Source organism: Melopsittacus undulatus, chromosome 5 (genome assembly GCF_012275295.1).
Source record: "Melopsittacus undulatus isolate bMelUnd1 chromosome 5, bMelUnd1.mat.Z, whole genome shotgun sequence".
In the NCBI taxonomy this organism is placed as follows: Eukaryota; Metazoa; Chordata; class Aves; order Psittaciformes; family Psittaculidae; genus Melopsittacus; species Melopsittacus undulatus.
In genome coordinates this window covers 8,050,000-8,069,334 of record NC_047531.1, presented here as the reverse complement: position 1 = coordinate 8,069,334, position 19,335 = coordinate 8,050,000, and the positions used below count along the sequence as shown (strand labels likewise).

At 37.2% G+C, this 19,335-nt stretch overlaps 1 protein-coding gene across 3 annotated transcripts in view; it reads left to right on the top strand.

The window, feature by feature from the left end:
- USP15 (ubiquitin specific peptidase 15) overlaps positions 1-19,335 on the top strand; it is a 61,265-nt gene that overhangs the window by 29,607 nt on the left and 12,323 nt on the right. For 2 of the 3 annotated variants that reach the window (XR_004549617.1, XM_034062841.1), the window contains exons 6-8: positions 1,920-1,981; positions 6,263-6,346; positions 12,787-12,931. Coding sequence is in view for 2 of the 3 variants with exons in the window: in XM_034062841.1 (XP_033918732.1) it covers positions 1,920-1,981; positions 6,263-6,346; positions 12,787-12,931 (291 nt within the window). In the remaining variant the exon portion in view is untranslated. Of the gene's footprint in view, positions 1-1,919; positions 1,982-6,262; positions 6,347-7,097; positions 7,564-12,786; positions 12,932-19,335 lie in introns of those variants that run through there. The other variant, XM_031048036.2, reaches the window with a different exon arrangement.

Below are 19,335 nucleotides of genomic sequence, written 5' to 3'. Positions count from 1 at the left end.
TCTGATTAATGTAAAGAGCAAATACTGGATGTTAAAGCTACAGAAATATAAACATGAACTGCCTGAACAATTGCATAATTGGAATAACTTTTCAGGTTATTACCTTGATTCTTTAGTCTTCAAATAGAATTGGGTGTTTTTTCAACAGCTGTAGTTCAGGCTGTCATGCTACAAACATGAATGCATGAAATTCATTGGTAGTAATTGTAGGCAGGATTGTATTAAAAGTATTCCCTTCTGTGTTGAAATACTTAACTCTAACCTGCTTACAGCTGTATTTATGCTGTGCTTCTGTTTTCTTTTATGGCATTGAAGGTAAATAATCAGTGAACCAAAATAACAGCTTGAGCTATTGTGCCCTTTAGCTTCATGCTGCATGCACTCAGGTGATTTTAACAATGCAGAGATCCTGCTAAAAGAGCCCCTATATCCCATTTGTGTCAAAGATGTAACTTGCAAATTGCCTCTATCCCAGTGAAACATTAACCTTGAAGCAAGCAGGGTCTATAAAAAGATCTCTAGGTGACATCTCTACTTTCAGAAAAACAAATATTGCTCAAAACCAAGTTTAACCATGGTTTCTGAAAATGCTACACGTGATAGACCATGTATCAGTTGTGCTTACTGGCACACAAGTTTGTTATTTTACTTGCTGAGCCTCCTAGTCCAATAATAGTTATTCTGACTATTAAAAGTCCATCTAACCTAGTAGTTATTTTTCTGCTGTGCAATTCTAAACTATGTGTGCAGTTGAGTAATTTAATGTTCTAAATTTACCAGATGGTTTCTGAAGTGAGCCTTTAGGGGTTCCATTAAACTTTGAAGTCTAAATCTTCCTTATATTTAGTAGTTTCTGAGAGCCGGTGGGGGGAAATATGGCGGAGTGTGCCTTTACAGCAGTGTTGATGCCCAAAGACAGCAGACTACTCTTTTCCAGAGAGAAAGCTAATTTTCAGTGTCATGTCTTAGTGTATTCAGACTGAAAATGTGCTTACAGCTTCAAGTGGCAGCATGACTTATGTATAAGGTTTTGGGCATAAGCACCTATGTGAATGTATGTCACTGTATAGACTCATTAGAAGTACAGTATGACAGTTAATTAGCATCTTGAAACATCAGCATATAGTTATGCAGAATTAGCAGCATTGGAAATTTAGAGTTAGATTCTGTTTAAATACTGACTTTAATTGCTATTTCAAACGATCTGGCTATGCCAGCTGTCAATCCAGAAAGGCATGAGCTTTTTGTAGATCCTGTGTCATATCTGCCAACATAGGGCAGATATCTCAAATACCCAGAGGCGTTTCAAATGGCAGTTGATGCCTGTGTTTAGGACTGCATGTTCCGTACTCCCTTTTGTACCAGTAACAACTTGACCAAAGTTCATTTCATTAGTCAATTGTCCTATTGGAAAATTGATATTAGATTAATATTTCTGCAAAAAATACAGGAATAACCAGACAGGTATGACTTTAAGACTACCAAGGCAGAAAGTAGTTTCATTTGGTTTTGTTGGGTTTTTTTTTCCTACTGATCTGTATTGTGTGTGATGCAGAATTCCTTCAGGAATATCCCTTCCTTAACAGAGCTGTTGTATAAACATGGGATTTCTGTATATTCATAGATGCTGATTAGACATTGCAGGTTATCTTCTGACCTCTTGGAGAGGTAAGGTCTTGACATTATATCCATAGATTCTAGAGGCATAGAAGTATTAAGTGGCTTGCTCGAAGTTGCACTAATTAAGATGTGGGGAGAAAAAAGTGAACAGAGGAAGAGGAAGTACAATTGAATATTCTTGAACCTCAGAGAATAGTAACTTAAACATCTTTTCCATCTCAGTCACATGTCAGGAAATCCATTAAAAAGATTGGAACAGAAAGCAATCTTCAGTTTTCTTATTATACTCTTTGTGGTAGGTACTGGTGATAGAACAGAAGAATGAGGATGGATCATGGCCAAGAGGTCCTTCAACTCCCAAGTAAGTTGAGAATTTAAGTCATACAGTTACTCAGTATAGCTTAACTATTTTCTTATGTTATTTTGATTAAAAAAAATAGAAAACCAACTGTTTTTTAAAGTGGCATGTGTAAAGTTGGCCTTCAGATGTCTTAGCTGAAAACATAACGAGTAGTGTATTTGTTGTAAGTGCTGCATACTGTAAAATACATGATGAGCTCCTGCATATACATTGCTTAATTTTGTTGATTTCAGCCAGTGATATACACTATTCTGCTCAAAACCAGAATAAAAGTTCATAGTAGAAAACTGTAAAACTTATTTATACTTCTTTAAAATTAATGCAGGTGTATATATTTAGGATTTTTCTTCTGTGTGAGTGTTCTCATGGGTAGCTTGTCCCTTTATCTTCAGAGCACAATATTTACATATAAATATTATTTAAATTGCAGTGTACATCACCAGCATGTTGCTTCTGTTCTTTGTTGGGCTGTCATCAGTTAACACAGTACAATGTGTTTTTTTCTTTTCTGTTCTGCCTGCTGCCATTATCAGTAATACCTTGGTATGGCAAGTGGGTAGAAAGACTTGACTGTGGTTTCTCCAACGCTTTTTTAATGTTGTTTTCGGGATCTGTATCATGTTCTATTGGTTTTCAATCATAGTTGGGGCTAGTTACTGAAAAACTGACATGATCTCAGCCCAAATAGTTAACTGTGGGTTTTTGCCTTTGTTGGCTGGTTCTTGAGCATATTTTTCACTTAAGGTTCTTTTAAGTTCCGTATTCCTTTTTATATTCTGCATTCATGTAATTAAGGTTCATAGTGGTTTTCAAGCATTTTTATAGTATTACTGCTTATCATTTGAAGGACAGAGATTCTTTATCCTTGATGTTTTATCTCCATCACTTTTATGAGAAACACTAGCTTCTATTAAGTTACTTAATGAAGTCAGTTCAATTTTAGCTTAGTATGAACAGTATAATCTTGCTTTGCAGGATGTTATGAAACAAAAAACTGGTAACGTAGAGCAGCAGAAAGAAAGGGATGCAAAATACTTGTAGTTTAATCTGTGACCTCAAAAAGCACCTAGCAGAAATGTAAACTTGGAGTCAAATTTTAGATGTAGAGTTTGAAGGTTAAAAGAATTTAGATAATTGAATGTCATAGGTTTTTTTGGAAGTTTTGGTAGGAAGATATTCTTGGTGATGGTACCTGCTTTTATTCTGCCAAATTTCCATTCCAGTTGGAATGGTAGGCAATCAGAAGAAGTATATAAATTAAAGAATGTCTCCTGGAAGACTTTTGATCTAGGGACAAGTAAAATGGTAATTGGAAATACTGGTGTCAGAGGAGGCTGTAGGGAAAGCAGAAAATGAGCATGTATAGTTTTAATGTGAAGCTGGGATACGTTTGTGAGGTTTGGCAGCTATCAGAAAGTTTGACTGAAATTTGGTATTCAAATGCGTTATAGTAGTGGAAGGTTTGCAAAGTTCAGTGGATTCAAATAGAAGCTATCAACATACAGTAATGGTGACAGGTTTTTATATCTGTTTAAAACTTTATGAAAAATCTAATAAATATTTAAAAGAGTAGAAATATTAAACACTTCCTTGTGAGTCTTCTGTGTGATATGCATTAGTTTGTCATCACAAAGAGTGTGCATTCAGATACCTTCCTACAGTCCTGTCATCGGTCACACCATTGCCTCACACTACATCCTGCTGAGGCTACTTTGTTGTAGTGCTTGTTTTAGAAAAGTAGAAACTGTAAACATAATTTCTGAGGCCAGGGAATAAAATGCGTATTTCAAAAGGTCAAAATACAGAACATTGGAAAGGATGGAAGGTATATAATGCTTGAAAAAGGGCAGGATCATTTCACAAAGTCAGCTAAGCTTTTCGCAGAATCACAAAATAGTTGAGGTTGGAAGGCACCTCTGGAGATTGTCTAGCCCAATCTCATGCTCAAAGAAGGGTCAGCTAGGGCACATTCCTTGGGACTTTGTCCAGTTAGGTAACGAGCATCTCCAAGGATGGAGGCTCCACAGCCTCCCTGGAAAACCTGTTCCACCGTTTGATAACCCTCACCATAAACCAAGATTTCTTGTAGTTAACAAGAATTGCCTGTGCTTCAGTTTGTGCCCATTGGCTCTTCTCCTGACAGTGGGCACCACTGAGAAGGCCTTGCTCCATTTTCTTTGTTGCCTCGCACTGGTTATGTATACAGGTTGCTGAGTTCACTCTGGAGCCTTCTCTTCTCCAGGCAGAACAGTCCCAGCCTCTTTGAGCCTCTCCATAGATCAGATGCTGTCAGATTTGAGGCCACGTTCCTGGTCTCTCACTGGACTTGCTCCAGTATGTCCCTGTCTCTCTGGTACTGGGGAGCCCAGCACCAAGCACAACATTCCAGGGGTGTCTCAGCAGTGCAGAGTGGAGGGGAGGGATCACCCCGCTTGACCTGCTGGCAATCCTCTGCTCAGTGCAGCCCAGGAGGCTGTTGGCTGCCTTGGCCATAAGGGCACATTTTGGCTCCTGTTCTGCTTCTTGTCCAGGAGGACCCCCAGTGCTCCTCTGTCAAGTTGCTTTCCATCTGGTCACTGGCCTCTATACCCCAGTGCATAGTGGTGCCTGGGGTTCTTTGTCAGGTGCAGGCTTTTGCATTTCCTTTGACTGAACTTCATGAGCTTCCTGTATTACTGTCTGTTCAGGGTTTATTATCCTTGTTTTGGTCTTTGTTTGTTTGTTTTAAATGATGGGGGAGGAGGATTTCTGCCAGTGTTATGAAGTTTTCCCACAAGTATTGAAATATATTGAAAACTGTAAGAGCTGTGGATGAATTCTGTTCTTGCCTATGCACAGGATTTAGCAATGTAAACAGCCTTAAGCAAGCAGAAAGACTGCACACCTCAGAGTAGGAGGGTATCTTCTCTAAGCAAGAAATTAACTTATTGTTAGGTTTAGGTCAAAACCAGACCTTTATGTATCTTACTCTGATTTCTTTCCATTTGTTAGACAACAGTTATACACTGAGTTCTTAAATTTAAAACTGTATTGCATTTGAATTTGGTTTAAATAGAAAAGCTTCAAATTTGTTTTGTAAAGTTAAATCTCAGTTCAAAATTACTTGGTTCAAATACCTTCTAAAATAATGACATGCATGAATGTGGGTAATTTAACTTTTGTCTCAGATTGAAATAGACTTATAACTGGCTTCAGTTTTATACCTCTCTTGTGGACGGAATCTGTGTATTTTACTTCTTTGAAGGCAGCGTTCAGAGAAGAGGGTTTAGATTGATAAAGGAAAACTACAGGAAGGCTTTATGAATGTTGCTTGGAATATAATTTCTTCACATGACTTCTTTTGGAAAAGTTTTATTAATAAAGGATTGAAAATAAATGCGAAAATATACTTGGGAAAATTCCCTGTGTAAGAATGTTGATCTCCTTGAAGAGTTTAGTTCTTGAAAGGTGCTTAAGAAAATCCTGAGCATGCAGAACTCTTCATATGGTGATACTTATTTCAAAGCTTGCCAATGACAGCAGGAGCTTTATGCAAACAACTTGGAGTTGTGTAGGGCCCACAAAAACATGAAGGTGCATAAATTCCTCTCAGTATTCAGAACTGTTTCTGTGCTTATCTGTAAGATTTGATCAGAAAAAGAAAACTGCACATCAAGATAGTTGTGTATTGACTTTCAGAGGGCCTATGTGATTAAAATGATCAGTATTCTTATATTTAAAAATAGCCTGAAACAGTGGGGATGAGCGATAATGCTGTTGCTTTTGGCAAAAAAAAACAGAATAATTTTTTAAAGGTTATTTAGTATTGTGCATAATATCCTGGAGGGGTTTGTAACTATCGGTATTAGTATGACAACTTTATTTAAATGGCTTTATTCTGCTGGTAGCAAGTGACCTTGAATTATGTATCTTAATAGTTTTTGTGTCTCATCTCAACATCCATTTACGTTTAAATGAAAGATGATTAAAATTTCCATGAACTAAAACCATTTTTTTTTAGAGCAGTGGCCTGAGATTTTTTGTTGTTGTTTATTTGTTTGCTTCTTAATAGCTCTGTTTCTTCAACATGATATAAAATTTCAAGTATTGTGAAGCATTTCAAGGTTTAAAAGATAGATTCTGAGGGCTGCATGTCCTGAGTGTTTTTAGTTCTGTGCCCACGTCTTAAAAAATACTTCTTTTCCATGTTTGTTTATGTGCATTGTTCATTTGTTGGCTTTCTTTCATAGTTTTTAATATCTCAGCCTTTTTATCTAATTTATCATTTTCATATTTTTTAAGGTCCCCAGGTGCATCCAATTTTTCAACTTTACCAAAGATCTCTCCATCTCTATCAAATAATTATAACAACATGAACAACAGAAAGTAAGCAATATACCTTAAACCATTATTTAATTTAATTGCCCCAGTGTGACATAAACAAATTTTGATGCTTTATAACTCCTAGCTTAAGGATTTCTATTTGTTTTGCAATATTTGGATGGTAAATGGTTACTGGTCACTATCTCGTAGTGTAGGTATTGTTAAAGCATGATACCAGGAAATGAAACGTAGTTAAGGATACTTGGTGGCTCTTAGTGCTCAGTAGTGTAGACACTAAAAAGAATGTTGAGCATTGTAAGAAAATACGTAAAAGATTTCGTTTAGAGTTTATTAGGCTAAAAATACATTGTTGTTATTAAACTGCCTGAATTTAGATGGACTGCTTACGTTTCTGGTGGTCAGGTTTTCCCTTACTTAATGATGCTAAGATATTATAGCAGCATATGTGATATCACACATTGATTTGAGGCCACTAAAACTGAAATATTTTAGCTCTAATGGTTTAGTGATTATAGCCATTGATTAATTGTCAGCAACTCAACTTCTGTCTTAATGCCAGGAGTTTTGAAAGAGATCAGGCTGATAGGTGTGCTTGAATATTACAATAATCAGAGGTTTAGTCAAACAGACTTCTCACTTTTAAGGGTTTTCTCCCTTATATTCCAAATCAGAAGTTTAATAGAAAAGAGTTTTCATATTCTAGTGGCTAATTTTGTGTGTAATTTTTTATTGTACACTACTGTAAAAAAAGTCTGTGAATATAGAGAAACATGAAATTATTTCACTTTAACAGATAATGGAGCATCTTTCAAATGCTTGAAATTAGAGAGCGGTCATCTTTAATGCAAGCTCGGGGAAATGGAAAGAGACATATTCTTACAATTTGTTCAAATTTAAAATATTTTTCCAAACATGCATTTTCTGATCAAACATGAAGATGTTAAATATTAAAAAGGTGACATAAATATTCAATATCTTATACACTATCTTCCAGTTAAATACTGCATTTGTCAGAAATGATTTTCCTAAGGGTTGAAGTGTCACTTGTGCTTCTACCGACTGTGAGTAGCTTCAGCTCTCACTGTTGAACAGCTGAAATCCATGTATGTAACTGCAGTCCATTGTACTCTGTCAATGTATAGTAAATAAAATGTATATTGTATCTATGATTGTGTGAAGAATTATTTGACTGGAGCATAGCCTCCAGATGAAAACTAATGTCTCCTTCCCCTATTGCTTAGGCAAAAGAGAGTTGTAGTGCCAGAGCTAAAGCTGAACAGTTATTTTTTCCTGTGGAGCCACTGTTTTAAGTTAAGCCAGCAAGGCTTTTTTCTTCTTTTTTCTTTTTTTTTTCCTTTTTTTTTTCTTTTTTCCTTCCTTAATGTTAGCTTCTCTTTAGTGCTGCTGTCATTATTTTTAGGAAACACTTCTGAAACCTGTTGCCAGCTCTTGCAGCTTTGAAAGATAGTTTCTTCACTTGCTTTAGCTGGTTTTTACTTCTTTATTTATTTTGGAGCCAATAGGAGCTTTTATAGTGTAAGGTGAAAGTCTTGAGATTGGTTTTGTTTGCTTTTTTAATTTGAGGGTTTTCAAAACAAATACATATTTAAAAGGAAGTGATACAAAATTCATATGTGAAAAGAAATTGGTCCTTTAAAGTGCCTTAATTATAACTTAAGGATTTGTAAGTTAAAGACTAGGCACACGTTATCTGTAGTCTTATGAAATACCATCCTTTTTCTGCTTGTAACTGAAACCACTGTGTATCTGGGTGTTATGTAAGGCAGATATTCAGTGAAGTACATGGTTTTCCTTACAGTGTAATTATCCAATTATGATGAGTTTAACATAAATATTAAAAAAATCACAAATTCATAATTCTCTCCAATATATAATAAGGAAGAATCTTGAGCAGTGCTTCTGTCAGAATACAAGCTCAAGATGAAGTACTTCAGTGATGGAGAAGTCATATCCATTACTATACCATGTACTTATAGCATGTACTGTTGCATTAAGAATTTTTAGGTTCAAAAGCTAAGTGAAAAGATATACCTCTGTATTTAATTGTATTATTCTGGGTTAAGATCAGGCTTGTTTTCATTACTTTCTTAGTTAACTACTTAATGACAGCTTTGCTTGGAATTTATTTTCAAGTTTCTGCCTTACTTTCTTTTACATTCCACACCGTCTTCAGTATGATAGCGAAATTGCACATTCATCGCTTTCCAAGATCCATTGGCACCTCCATATGGACATGAGATGCTGTGACTCTAGAAGGAATACCAGTGGTTTTTTTGAAGATAATTTTAGCTGACAAAATTGATCTGTAAGGCAGAAAAAGGCAAACAAGAGGTTGTGTAGTAATAGTCATACATGTTAGTTTTTGCAAGCCTGGTTTTGCAATTATTAGAGCTTGGCTCTAGAGTACAAATTTTGTTAAAACTCTTTAAAGTGTCATGTTTCTTTATATGGTGCACATTTATTTAATGCTTGTATAATTCAGAAAGTATTCTGAGTAATAGTAAACCTCAGATTGGTAAATACTTAATTGTGTGTTGAGCTAGTTACATGTTAGATAATAGCAACAGCTTGTGCAAATTTTACCAGGCCTTCGTTTCTGTAAATGTGAATTTCCATTTGAATAAAGGATTCAAAGTAATTGGTCTATGATATTCTTTTGCCTTTACAGGTGATCTTGTTGAAAGAATAACATAGGAGGGTTAGCATAACGTGTTAGTGGATTCAGAGGAGCAGGGAGAGACAGACATCATTTAGATCTTACTGGAATTTCTGTTTATTGCTGTTATAAAGCAGTACATTTCATACCACGTGGTCTTTTTTAAATTATGTGGGGATTAAAAAGAGTTGATCAGGGGTTTCGCTTGGGAAGGAAGTGAAAAGTTGCCTTCTGTTCTCCATTTGTAACCATTGTTTCAGGCTCCTAAAATGACTTGCTTCATCATTCAGTAGTGTCAGCTTTTCAGAAGGACAGATGGCAGCTCTGTTCACACGCGTGGTATTTTTCAATATGCTTATTTCAAGAAGTATAAATGTTAATTACATCACCTATAGAAACAGTTTCTTTGTGTTGCACCAGACACGTAGGCAAATATTATAAGGAAGGTGATTTTTTAACTTTATTTAAGTAGATTATAATATTATTTTTTGCTCTTTAGACAATTATCATGAACCATAACAAAGACAGTAGTCTGTATAATGACATGGGTCTCTCCTGCTGCTTCAGGCATCTCTAAAAATTGATGTAACCCATTTATGGGTTTGTTAAAATGTCTGGTCACAAAAATGCATTGGCCGTGCATTAAAGTCATTGAAATATTACAGAGCTCAGTAAGTGTTCCAAACTTTTAATTCTCTGGGTTGATTCTTGCAGCTTGAATCCTTTTTGCATCACCTGTTGTTGGTATATGGAATTCCCCTGTCAAATCGTGTCCTTTCTAAAGCTGATGATGCTTTTCCAAACTTCTCTGTTCTAAATCCACATTTCCCAGAACTTCCAACTACACCATTGAGTGCTCTGGGTTCATCAACATCTGAAAGCTGCATTGAGGTTTAAAGGCCAGGGTACAGGCAATACATACAAGTAATTTCAAATATGGCAAATGCAACTCAAAATTTATAGATCTATGGATAATAAAATGTCATTAAGAAATCTCCCTTTGCCATTCTTACTACTTCAGGAACTCTCAAGTGTTCTGAAGACAGTTTATTTTTTCAAGTTTTGCTATAGTTCTTGAGCATAAATTTCTTCTATGAACCATTAGTGTTTTCTTTCTGTTATTGCCCTTACTTTAACACCCCATTCTGGTACTACCCCTCTGCTTTTCCATAGTTCCTTCATTAACCTGTAGCAAGTTCCTGGAGGTGTTGCAGGAAAAGAGATGGAGGTTGGGGACATACTATCACAAGTTATTTTTTCTATGACATTTCTGTTTGAATTAAGTTCATGAAGACTTGTGTTGCATCTTTACTTGCTTTTTATTGTCAGCCGCTTGCTACTGACCAGCAGTGGTACTTTGGTTTTTGTTCAGTCTCAAAAGCATGACAAGCAGAGGCACAATGTAATTTAAATGAAAATAATTCTTCCAGAAAAAAGTGAAGTTTGTGCACTGATAATGCTGTACAGAGACATTTAGTCCCCTGCACATAGGAGCCACTGTGGTAAAGTATCATAGAACCCTGAAAGAAAACTACATGAATAGACCTGAGTCACGGGATGAGTGTGGTAACCACATACTCTAAACCACTCACACGTGTTTCTGTGGACCAGTACAGAAGATGAAAGAGCTCAAAAATGCTTTCCCTTTTGAGAAGTAAATTCTGGTAATTTGTAGCTTAGAGCAAACCAACATTGGGGATCTATCTCTATTACAGTTATCTTGAATTAAATTATCATGATGTTACTCAGCTAATTTGAGGAAATCTTTCACATGATCACACTATAGCCAGAAGACACTGATTGCATTTCCTAGCTTTGTGTTGTCCCTCTTAAGGTGGCAGTTTTTGAAGGGGGAAAGCTGCAGAACAGGAAAAAGAAGGGCAGTGAATATCCCCAGGGAAAGTACATTCAGTCGTTTTATTACCCCCACATCTCCTAAATTCCCAAAAGAGATTTCTCTTAACTGTGTGAAAATTATAATATTTGAGTCAGGTAAGGAAAGTAGTACGAAGCAAACAGAGCTGGAAGTAGAAGCTTATTGTGCACCTTCTAAGCGTGCATTTCTATTGCTGCTGTGCACTGTTGGAATGGGCCAGAGGTTGGCTATACTGTGGAGGTTGCACTGGCACCAGTGGCAATCTTGTGCTTTTTCTTACTTGCCAGATGAAGGGGTTAGGGTTTGATTGCAGTAGCTGGACTGCAGGTGCAGAAGGAGATGGAAGGTAATTTTCTCTGAAGATGACTCATGCATGGGTGAGCCAGAGATTAATGTTAGGGAAGGGCTGACCACAGAAGCAAGCTTGAAGGGTTTGTGGACCCTGGATTTCTGAAAGTATCTTGTGTAAACTCAGGTGAAGCATCTAAATTGGGATTACGATGAACAGGCAAAACTGACTTTAAAATGATTTTTCATGGAGAATGACCAGTAAAAACAATGCCACTTAGGCTGTTTGGGGGCAGCCAGAAAGCAGAGAAAATGCATGTGTATGGAGGAAGGAAGGATTGATAGGAGAGTCAACTATTAAAAAGGAATTATCAGGTAGGAAAGTTTGAGAACAGCAGTTTTATGGATAGTGGGGCTATAAAATATACAGATTTCTGAGGCCATTGAAAGAGGGAGAAATTCTCTTCCCCTTCTGTTTGAAATTTTCAGTATCTCTTCTGATTAAGACAAAACAACTGTTATTCATGAAAAGTGAGTAATTGTGCACTGAGGAGACAGTTGGAATTCAGCTGGATGTAAAGAGTGTGATGTAAAGCTGTTCAGGAATAATGGCTGGAGTGTACCAGCAGGCATTTGCATTCTCAGATTTCTGCAATTATAAATCTTGATTATTTATCAGGATTGATTCTTTACGTATTTTTCCTTGTCATTCTTAGTAATTGACTTCCAAATTTTTGTTAAAGTGGTTTGTAATGTGAATAATGCTTAGTGACTGCAGAAGTACTCGTGAACTTTAGCCAGAAGTAACTATCACACAGATTTCATTATGATCAGTGCCTGAAATAGTTTGAGTTTAACCTCTAGTTGTCTATTCGGATGGTTTTTGTTGCATCTGTAATATTACAGAGCATCCTCTTTCAAGATTCATTTGCTTTTCTGGCGTTCTCAGATATGCTTACTTTACTGTTTTTGAGGGTTATTTTATATTTAGCATTTGCATGATTTCATCTGGAAACAGACTGCTATAAATCTTACCATTTTACCTGTTTCATTCTTCTCTAGTTTCTCCAAACAGACGCATTATAGAGATTTATAATGAAGTTGTTAGAAGGCATTTTGCGCATTCTTTTACCTCTCAAGGCTTTCCTGCGTTTGCATGCTGGATTGTGCTGTCCTAGCAGGAAGCTATAAATAGACTGTCTGATGCAGTGAGGCAGCTATGCCACAGTGGCCTTGGAAATCTCAGCTTTCACCTGTAACTCTGCATTCCCATTCCTACCGACCTCACTCTTGCAGTAGCAGGATGCAAAAGGGACATAAATGATTGATTGCTGCTGGTGGTGTCTAAAGTCTGAGTGTATTAAATTTGATGGAGCAATGAAGAATAGAGTAAGCTGTGAAGCTGCTCCTGTCAAAAAGGGGTAGGGATATACTGATTGCAGTTACTGCAGTGCAATAGATTTTGGTTTTTTGCACAGGTGACTTTTAAATTGAAATGTTATTGCCAAAGTTAAATGCTTCTTTAAGTCATTGTTCATAGAAGTTACTTTAACATTTTTAATGATTTAAGTTTGTAAGGTATATATTGAAGCACTATAGAGTACGTGTTTACATTGTGAAAGATGTTTCTTTTTTTTACAGTGTGAAAAATTCAAATTACTGTCTCCCATCATATACTGCTTATAAGAACTATGATTACTCAGAGCCAGGAAGACACAATGAGCAGCCAGGCCTGTGTGGCCTGAGTAACTTGGGGAATACATGTTTCATGAATTCAGCAATTCAGGTATGTACTTTAGAATAAAATAAGCTTGTCTTATTACTTGGAAACTAGTATCTTGGGATTTTTTTGTCATATTTGGAAAATAATTAAGAAGCTCTGTTAATTAGCAGCATAGGGTTAAAAGTGAGGAAGTAATTTCTGTACTAGAAAAGTTGATTTGCATAGCTGCATTCATGGTTTCCCCTGGTTTTGTATAGTGATCAGTGTTAGAAAGCTATTTGACAGCATTATACATGAGTGAACCATAAACTGGCATTCTTTGCTTTTTGTAATGATTGCTATGCATGCATGTTGCAAAAAATCCTTTTTCATTTTGAGATGCCGTTGAGTAGACAGTAATGCTGAAGTGTCAAAAATAGACGACCAGTGGATCACTAGGCCTTTATTTCTAACTGTGCAGGTTAACATGCAGGGAGCCTTTGAACATATTTCCTTTTGACCTTTCCCTTTTGAATAGATGCTGTTTCAAGGATGAGATATTTTACAGAAATGTATAATAGCTTGCTTCTTTGCTATGATTGCAAGAGAGATACTAGTATAGCTAGTATTATTCTTGAAAACCCCTTTGTCCTTTTAAGTGGAAGTTGCAGTGGTAGATTGATTAATGATCAGAAATAACTAGTTGCTTAATTTGGTTTTGTTTAGTTCTGGAGCTTGTGTTTTGTTTTCAAAGCAGTTTTATGTCAAAAACCTGGAGAGTGTATTTAAGTTCTCACATTTTTTTCCTGCTGAGTATAAAGATACTAGATCCTAATCGAGTAAATCCCTTCCTTTGTCATCCCAACAGTTTCCAACTTGTGTTTGTGATTTCTTTGGGTAAAATGAAATTTAAACAAAAACAACCCACCTTTTATTTAGATATATATCCTGTATATACAGTCAGAGAATAATTTGGGTTAGAAGGGCCCCAGGATGATCGTGAATCCCACCTCTTCTGGGAAGAGTCTGGCTTCTGTAGCCTCCCATAATGTAGGGCAGACAGCCACAAGCTTTCCCTTAGTCATGTCTTCTTCAGATCAAACAAATACATATACCTCCCAGTCTTTCCTTGTATGTTTTTCTCCAGCCCTCAACCATGTTGGTGGCCCTCCTCTTTCTTACACTGGGGAGCCCTAAACAGGACAGTGCTGCTGTTCCAGCAGCAGTCTCACAGGTGCCAAATAGAAGGGAAGACCTGCTTTGCCTTGCTTCTGGCTACTATTGCTAATACAGCCCAGCTTGCAATTGGCCACCTTTCCCACAGGGATGCACTGCTGGCTCTTCCACATTTCAACAGAAAAAGACCATTGGGTCATATTATGCAAAGCTGCTTTGTAGCTGGTCATCTCTCAGCCTGTAATGGTATATGGGGTTATTCCATGGTTACTCCATACTTAGTTATATAAGTTTGGAATATATGTATATTTAATATATATATTCAGTTTATTCTTGTTTCTAAAAATGTTTTCATGAGGATACTTACAGAGAAATTGAACAGTGCAGGAAGTAATTAATTATTTTTTTTTAGCATGCTACATGATAGATGGCTAAACCAGAAGGGGAGGGACATACATTTTGCAGCATCCATTCTAAACAAAAAAGCTGTATGTAACCTCTCTTCATTCCTGAATTGCCTCATCATGCTGCTGTAAAGAAAAGCAAAACAAAAGCCAAGGATATATTTGTGTCTAGCATATAAACAAGAGTTGTCCTTTAAAAATTGAATTAAAAGAATATTCTTAGTGCATAGGGGAATTTTTTTCTCTTACAATGCCACACTGTTCTTCAGGCTGGACTGATTAAAAAACCCAGGATAATTTTGATTACTTACTCAAACTTTTGTTAAACAGGTATGCATGAATTTGCATATATGTAGATTTGAAAGTAACCTTTTAGGTGTGAAGTACAGGCATGGGTTATTGCCTTTAGGAATCTTACAGGGCTTGACAAACTTGCCGCAGTTCACATCAGTATCCCATTGTGTCACCTGGATTTAATTCTTAAGTCTGTATTCTAAATCGATCAGCTTTGACTTCATTGCTTTTCAATTATATCTGGGGATTGAAGTGTTCAAATAAATTCTGAGAAACTGTAGTTGAAATTAGAAAACAGAATCTTGCTGATTCACAGGACAGTTCTCTGGGCAAGAAAATTAGGTGATTACTGGGCAAAGCAGCTTTTTGTTTGGCATGGTACCTTTAGTACGTCCTTGATGTGTGTTTTCAAATGCATTATTTGGCAAGGAAGTGTAAAATATCATTCAGTTCCACCTACAGTATCTCTCAAAGAAAATATTGTCCAGAGTTTAATGTTATTGAAGAAATCCATGGAATAGCTGTTTGGTGATAGAATTACATGTTTTGCTTTTAACATTTCTCACATGCTTCAAGTTCTACTGTCTTCTTTTTTTCTTGCCATCACTTCTGCCTTTTTTTTTCAATTACACCAAAAGCATACATTTCACTGCAGTAATTTACCATTAATTTCACCTTCGACTGTTATCAGAGTAACACTGGATTATTGTGGCTAGAGAGGTAATACCTCTGTGTGACTGATCAAATTTGATCTCGTTTAATCTTGGAAGCAGCAAAGGAATGGGCCTGGATAGTACATGGGTGGCAGACTAGGGAATTCTGCTTGTGCATATTAGGTGCTGTAGGCTTTGACCTGGATGATGGAGCAGAGTGCACCCTCAGCAAGATTAGAGATGACAGAAATCTGGGAGGAGGAACTGATACACCAGGTATGTGTGCTGCCATTCAGAGGGACGTCAGCAGACTGAAGAAACGGGCAGACAAGGAAGCTCATGAAGTTCAGTCAAAGGAAATGCAAAAGCCTGCACCTGACAAAGAACCCCAGGCACCACTATGCACTGGGGTATAGAGGCCAGTGACCAGATGGAAAGCAGTTTGACAAAGGAACACCAGGGATCCCCTGGACAAAAAGTGTAACACGAGCCAGCAATGTGCCCTTATGGCCAAGGCAGCCAACAGCCTCCTGGGCTGCACTGAGCATAGGATTGCCAGCAGGTCAAAGGGGGTGATCCTTCCCCTCTACTCTTCACTGCTGAGACACCCCTGGAATGCTGTGCTTGGCGATGGGCTCCCCAGTACCAGAGAGACAGGGACATACTGGAGCAAGTCCAGTGAGAGACCAGGAACGTGGCCTCAAATCTGACAGCATCTGATCTATGGAGAGGCTCAAAGAGCTGGGACTGTTCTGCCTGGAGAAGAGAAGGCTCCAGAGTGAACTCAGCAACTTTGTATAAATACCCAGTAAGAGGGAACAAAGAAAATGGAGCAAGCCCTTCTCAGTGGTGCCCACTGTCAGGAGAAGAGCCAATGGGCACAAACTGAAGCACAGGCAATTCTAGTTAACTACAAGAAATCTTGTTTTACGGTGAGGGTTATCAAACAGTGGAACAGTTTTTCCAGGGAGGCTGTGGAGCCTCCATCCTTGGAGATGCTCATTACCTGACTGGACACAGTCCCAAGGAATGTGCCCTAGCTGACCCTTCTTTGAGCATGAGATTGGGCTAGGCAGTCTCCAGAGGTGCCTTCCAACCTCAACTATTTTGTGATTCTCTCATCTGCTTTGGTTCCTTACTCTAGCTTATTTACCTTATTAACGTGTCTTTCTTCGTGATTGTATTTTAAAAGGCAATAATTCAATATTGTTTCATATTTTGGTTGTATTGAAACTCTCTTTTGTGAAATTTTTCAGATCCTTTTAAAGGTGTATTCCATCTATCTAATTCTAATTTACTTCAATGCTAACACTAAGGCTTGAATTTTATTAGTAAGGCTTAAATGAGTGCTTTTGCAGGTCTGAGCATTAAATAAAACAGGAAAGACCAAAGAGAGCTTGTGGACTTCATGAAAATATATTATGTATGCTTGAATCTGTATCAAGAAAAAGAGTATGTGTAAAGATATTTTATTCACATTCATTGATGTACCTGGCTGTCTTCTAAGCTGAAAAAGTTAGGAAAAAATATGAATCTCGTGGAGTGTTGCTTTGCTGCCACCTGTGGATATTTCCTGAGTATTGCTTTGCCCTTTTGGAAGGATGCTGCTGGTTAGAGCTCTGTGGGATATGCCTTTCTTTTTCCTTTTGCAGTGAAAACCTGAGAGTTCATAAAGTTTTGGTTTGTGACTCAAGAATAGGAGAATAATGGAAGTAAATGTTGTAATTAAAACCACTTTTTCCACATGCACAAATTCTCAGTTTTGTTTTTTTTCCATCAGTATGATAACATATACTTCACTTTTGAACAACAGCTGATGAGAATGGCTTATTTCAGCAGTTTTCTTTCTCCAGAAATCTGATTAACAGTTACTAGTGGCTGTGAGTTTATCCAGATGTCATAACATCTTTCACCAAAACCTGAAATGGTAAAGTTTTTAGTGCTCTGCTTCAGTTGCCATAGACATAGAGTTTGAGTTAAGGGGTGTATTAGCTTGAGTGCTTTTCACCATGCCTGACACTGCTTGCTTCAGACAAAGGTAGGATAGGCAGGTGTAAAGTAATTCACTTTCTGCTATTACTTGTATCTTTCTTTCAGTTGACTCTTGGTCTTTTATTAGAAAGCTGAAATTTTTAGCTTGATTTCACAATCTTGCTGTTAATTCATTTCCCCCATTCACTGGCATAATAGATAATGATGTTTTCTTTGTTTCAGAATTAAATTTTAATTATTATTTCTATGTAATACCTCTCGTGGGAGGTGAATAAATGTTTCCTTGTTACCTTAGCATCATAGGGTAATTCAGGTTAGAAGGAGCTTCAAGAGTTTTCTAGTGTAACCTCCTGCTTAAAGGAAGATTGGCTCTGAGTTCAGACCAGGTTGCCCAGGGCTTTATCTAGTTGGGTCACATGTCTCCAAGAAGGCTGCACAGCCTCTCAGCTCTACTGCTTGACTGTTCTTATAGTGACAACTTTTTTCCTTGTATCCTTAACATTTCTTTGTTCAAGTTTATGCCCCTTGTTTCTTGTCCTCCCGCTGTTCATCAGTGTGAAGAGCCTTATTCTGTCTTCTCTTTAACTTCTGTGTAGGTACTAGAAGACTGCTGTTGGGTCTCACTGAAACAGTTTCTTCTGCAGGCTGAACAAGCCCCAGTGCTTAAGCTTTTTCTCCTGGGGCAAGTGCCCCCAGGCCATTGACTCTCTTGGTGGCCTTCTTTCTTCATTCATTTTACTTTCTTTCTATTAATGAAACAATCAGAGTCTTAGTAAACTCTTTTATCAGAGTTTTCTCATACACACATGGCTTTAGAGAAGTATAGCACTACTATTTTTATTATTATTTTTCCTCCTCTGTGAAGGTTTCATAGGACAGATAGACTTGCTAAGCAGATCATAATCTAGTATTGGAATTACACTATTCCAGTGGGACAACAGCACTGGTTATATATAAAGGGCACTAAAAATAACAATTATTTATGGTTTATTTTTCTGTGCATCGTAATGCCTCCCACACCCTGCTAGTTACAACTGTGCTCTCTAAACAGTAGACTGTGTCTTTAGAGGTGATTACGTCTCCTTTTTGACCTAATACATTAGAGTTCTTCCAGTGTGTATGTACCTCCACAACACATGAAGTGTTGCGTAATACAGTTGATCCACAACTTGCGTGAAGCATTGTTTCATCCAGTCACATTTTGTCTGACCTTCTTGGAGGTTGATACTGATGACATAAGTAGCTATCCACAAATTGCTCTGCTACAGCAAAATCTTTTTGCTTTTCCTTTTTTTCTGAAGTAATCAATATGTAATATGGGACTATAATTTCAGTGTTAACCATTATCATGTTGAAGACTAGTGCTTCTCTGCTGTGGTTTGTCTCGTAGCTGGTCTTGGAGTTTCTACATTCTGTTCCATCTTTCACCAACAGTCTAAATGACCAGTTTGGGTCCAGAGATTGAGCACTTTAAGAAAGCTTTGTTGGTTACAGAAAACTTGTGGAGGCTGCAGTACTTGAAATGAAGTGCCATTCTGTTAATTCTGTAGTTCACAAATGGTTTCCTGTAGTTTTACCACATTTGTTTAGGGATGGGTTTTTTTGTTTCTATTATTCTTTATCTGTCAGTATACTTGTTAGTTTACATGTATCAGTGTTTCAAAACAGAAAACCCAAACCCATAAGGTTGAACAAGGCACATAGATCTGCTGACTTTGTCGTCTAGTACATTGTCTCAGTTCTAATAGTTTTGTGGGCTTGGGGTTTGGTTTGGTTGGTTTGGTTATATGGTGGGGTTTTGTTGTGTTGGTTTGGGGAGAGGAGTGTGTGATTGGTTGGTTTGTTTGGGGGTTGATTTTTGTTTGGTTGTTTTTTATTGATGCTTTCCATAAAGTTTATTTGATAACCTACAGCATACCCCATCATGAGCAAATAAGAATAAAGGCTTCCTTTCAAATTGCCATCTGGA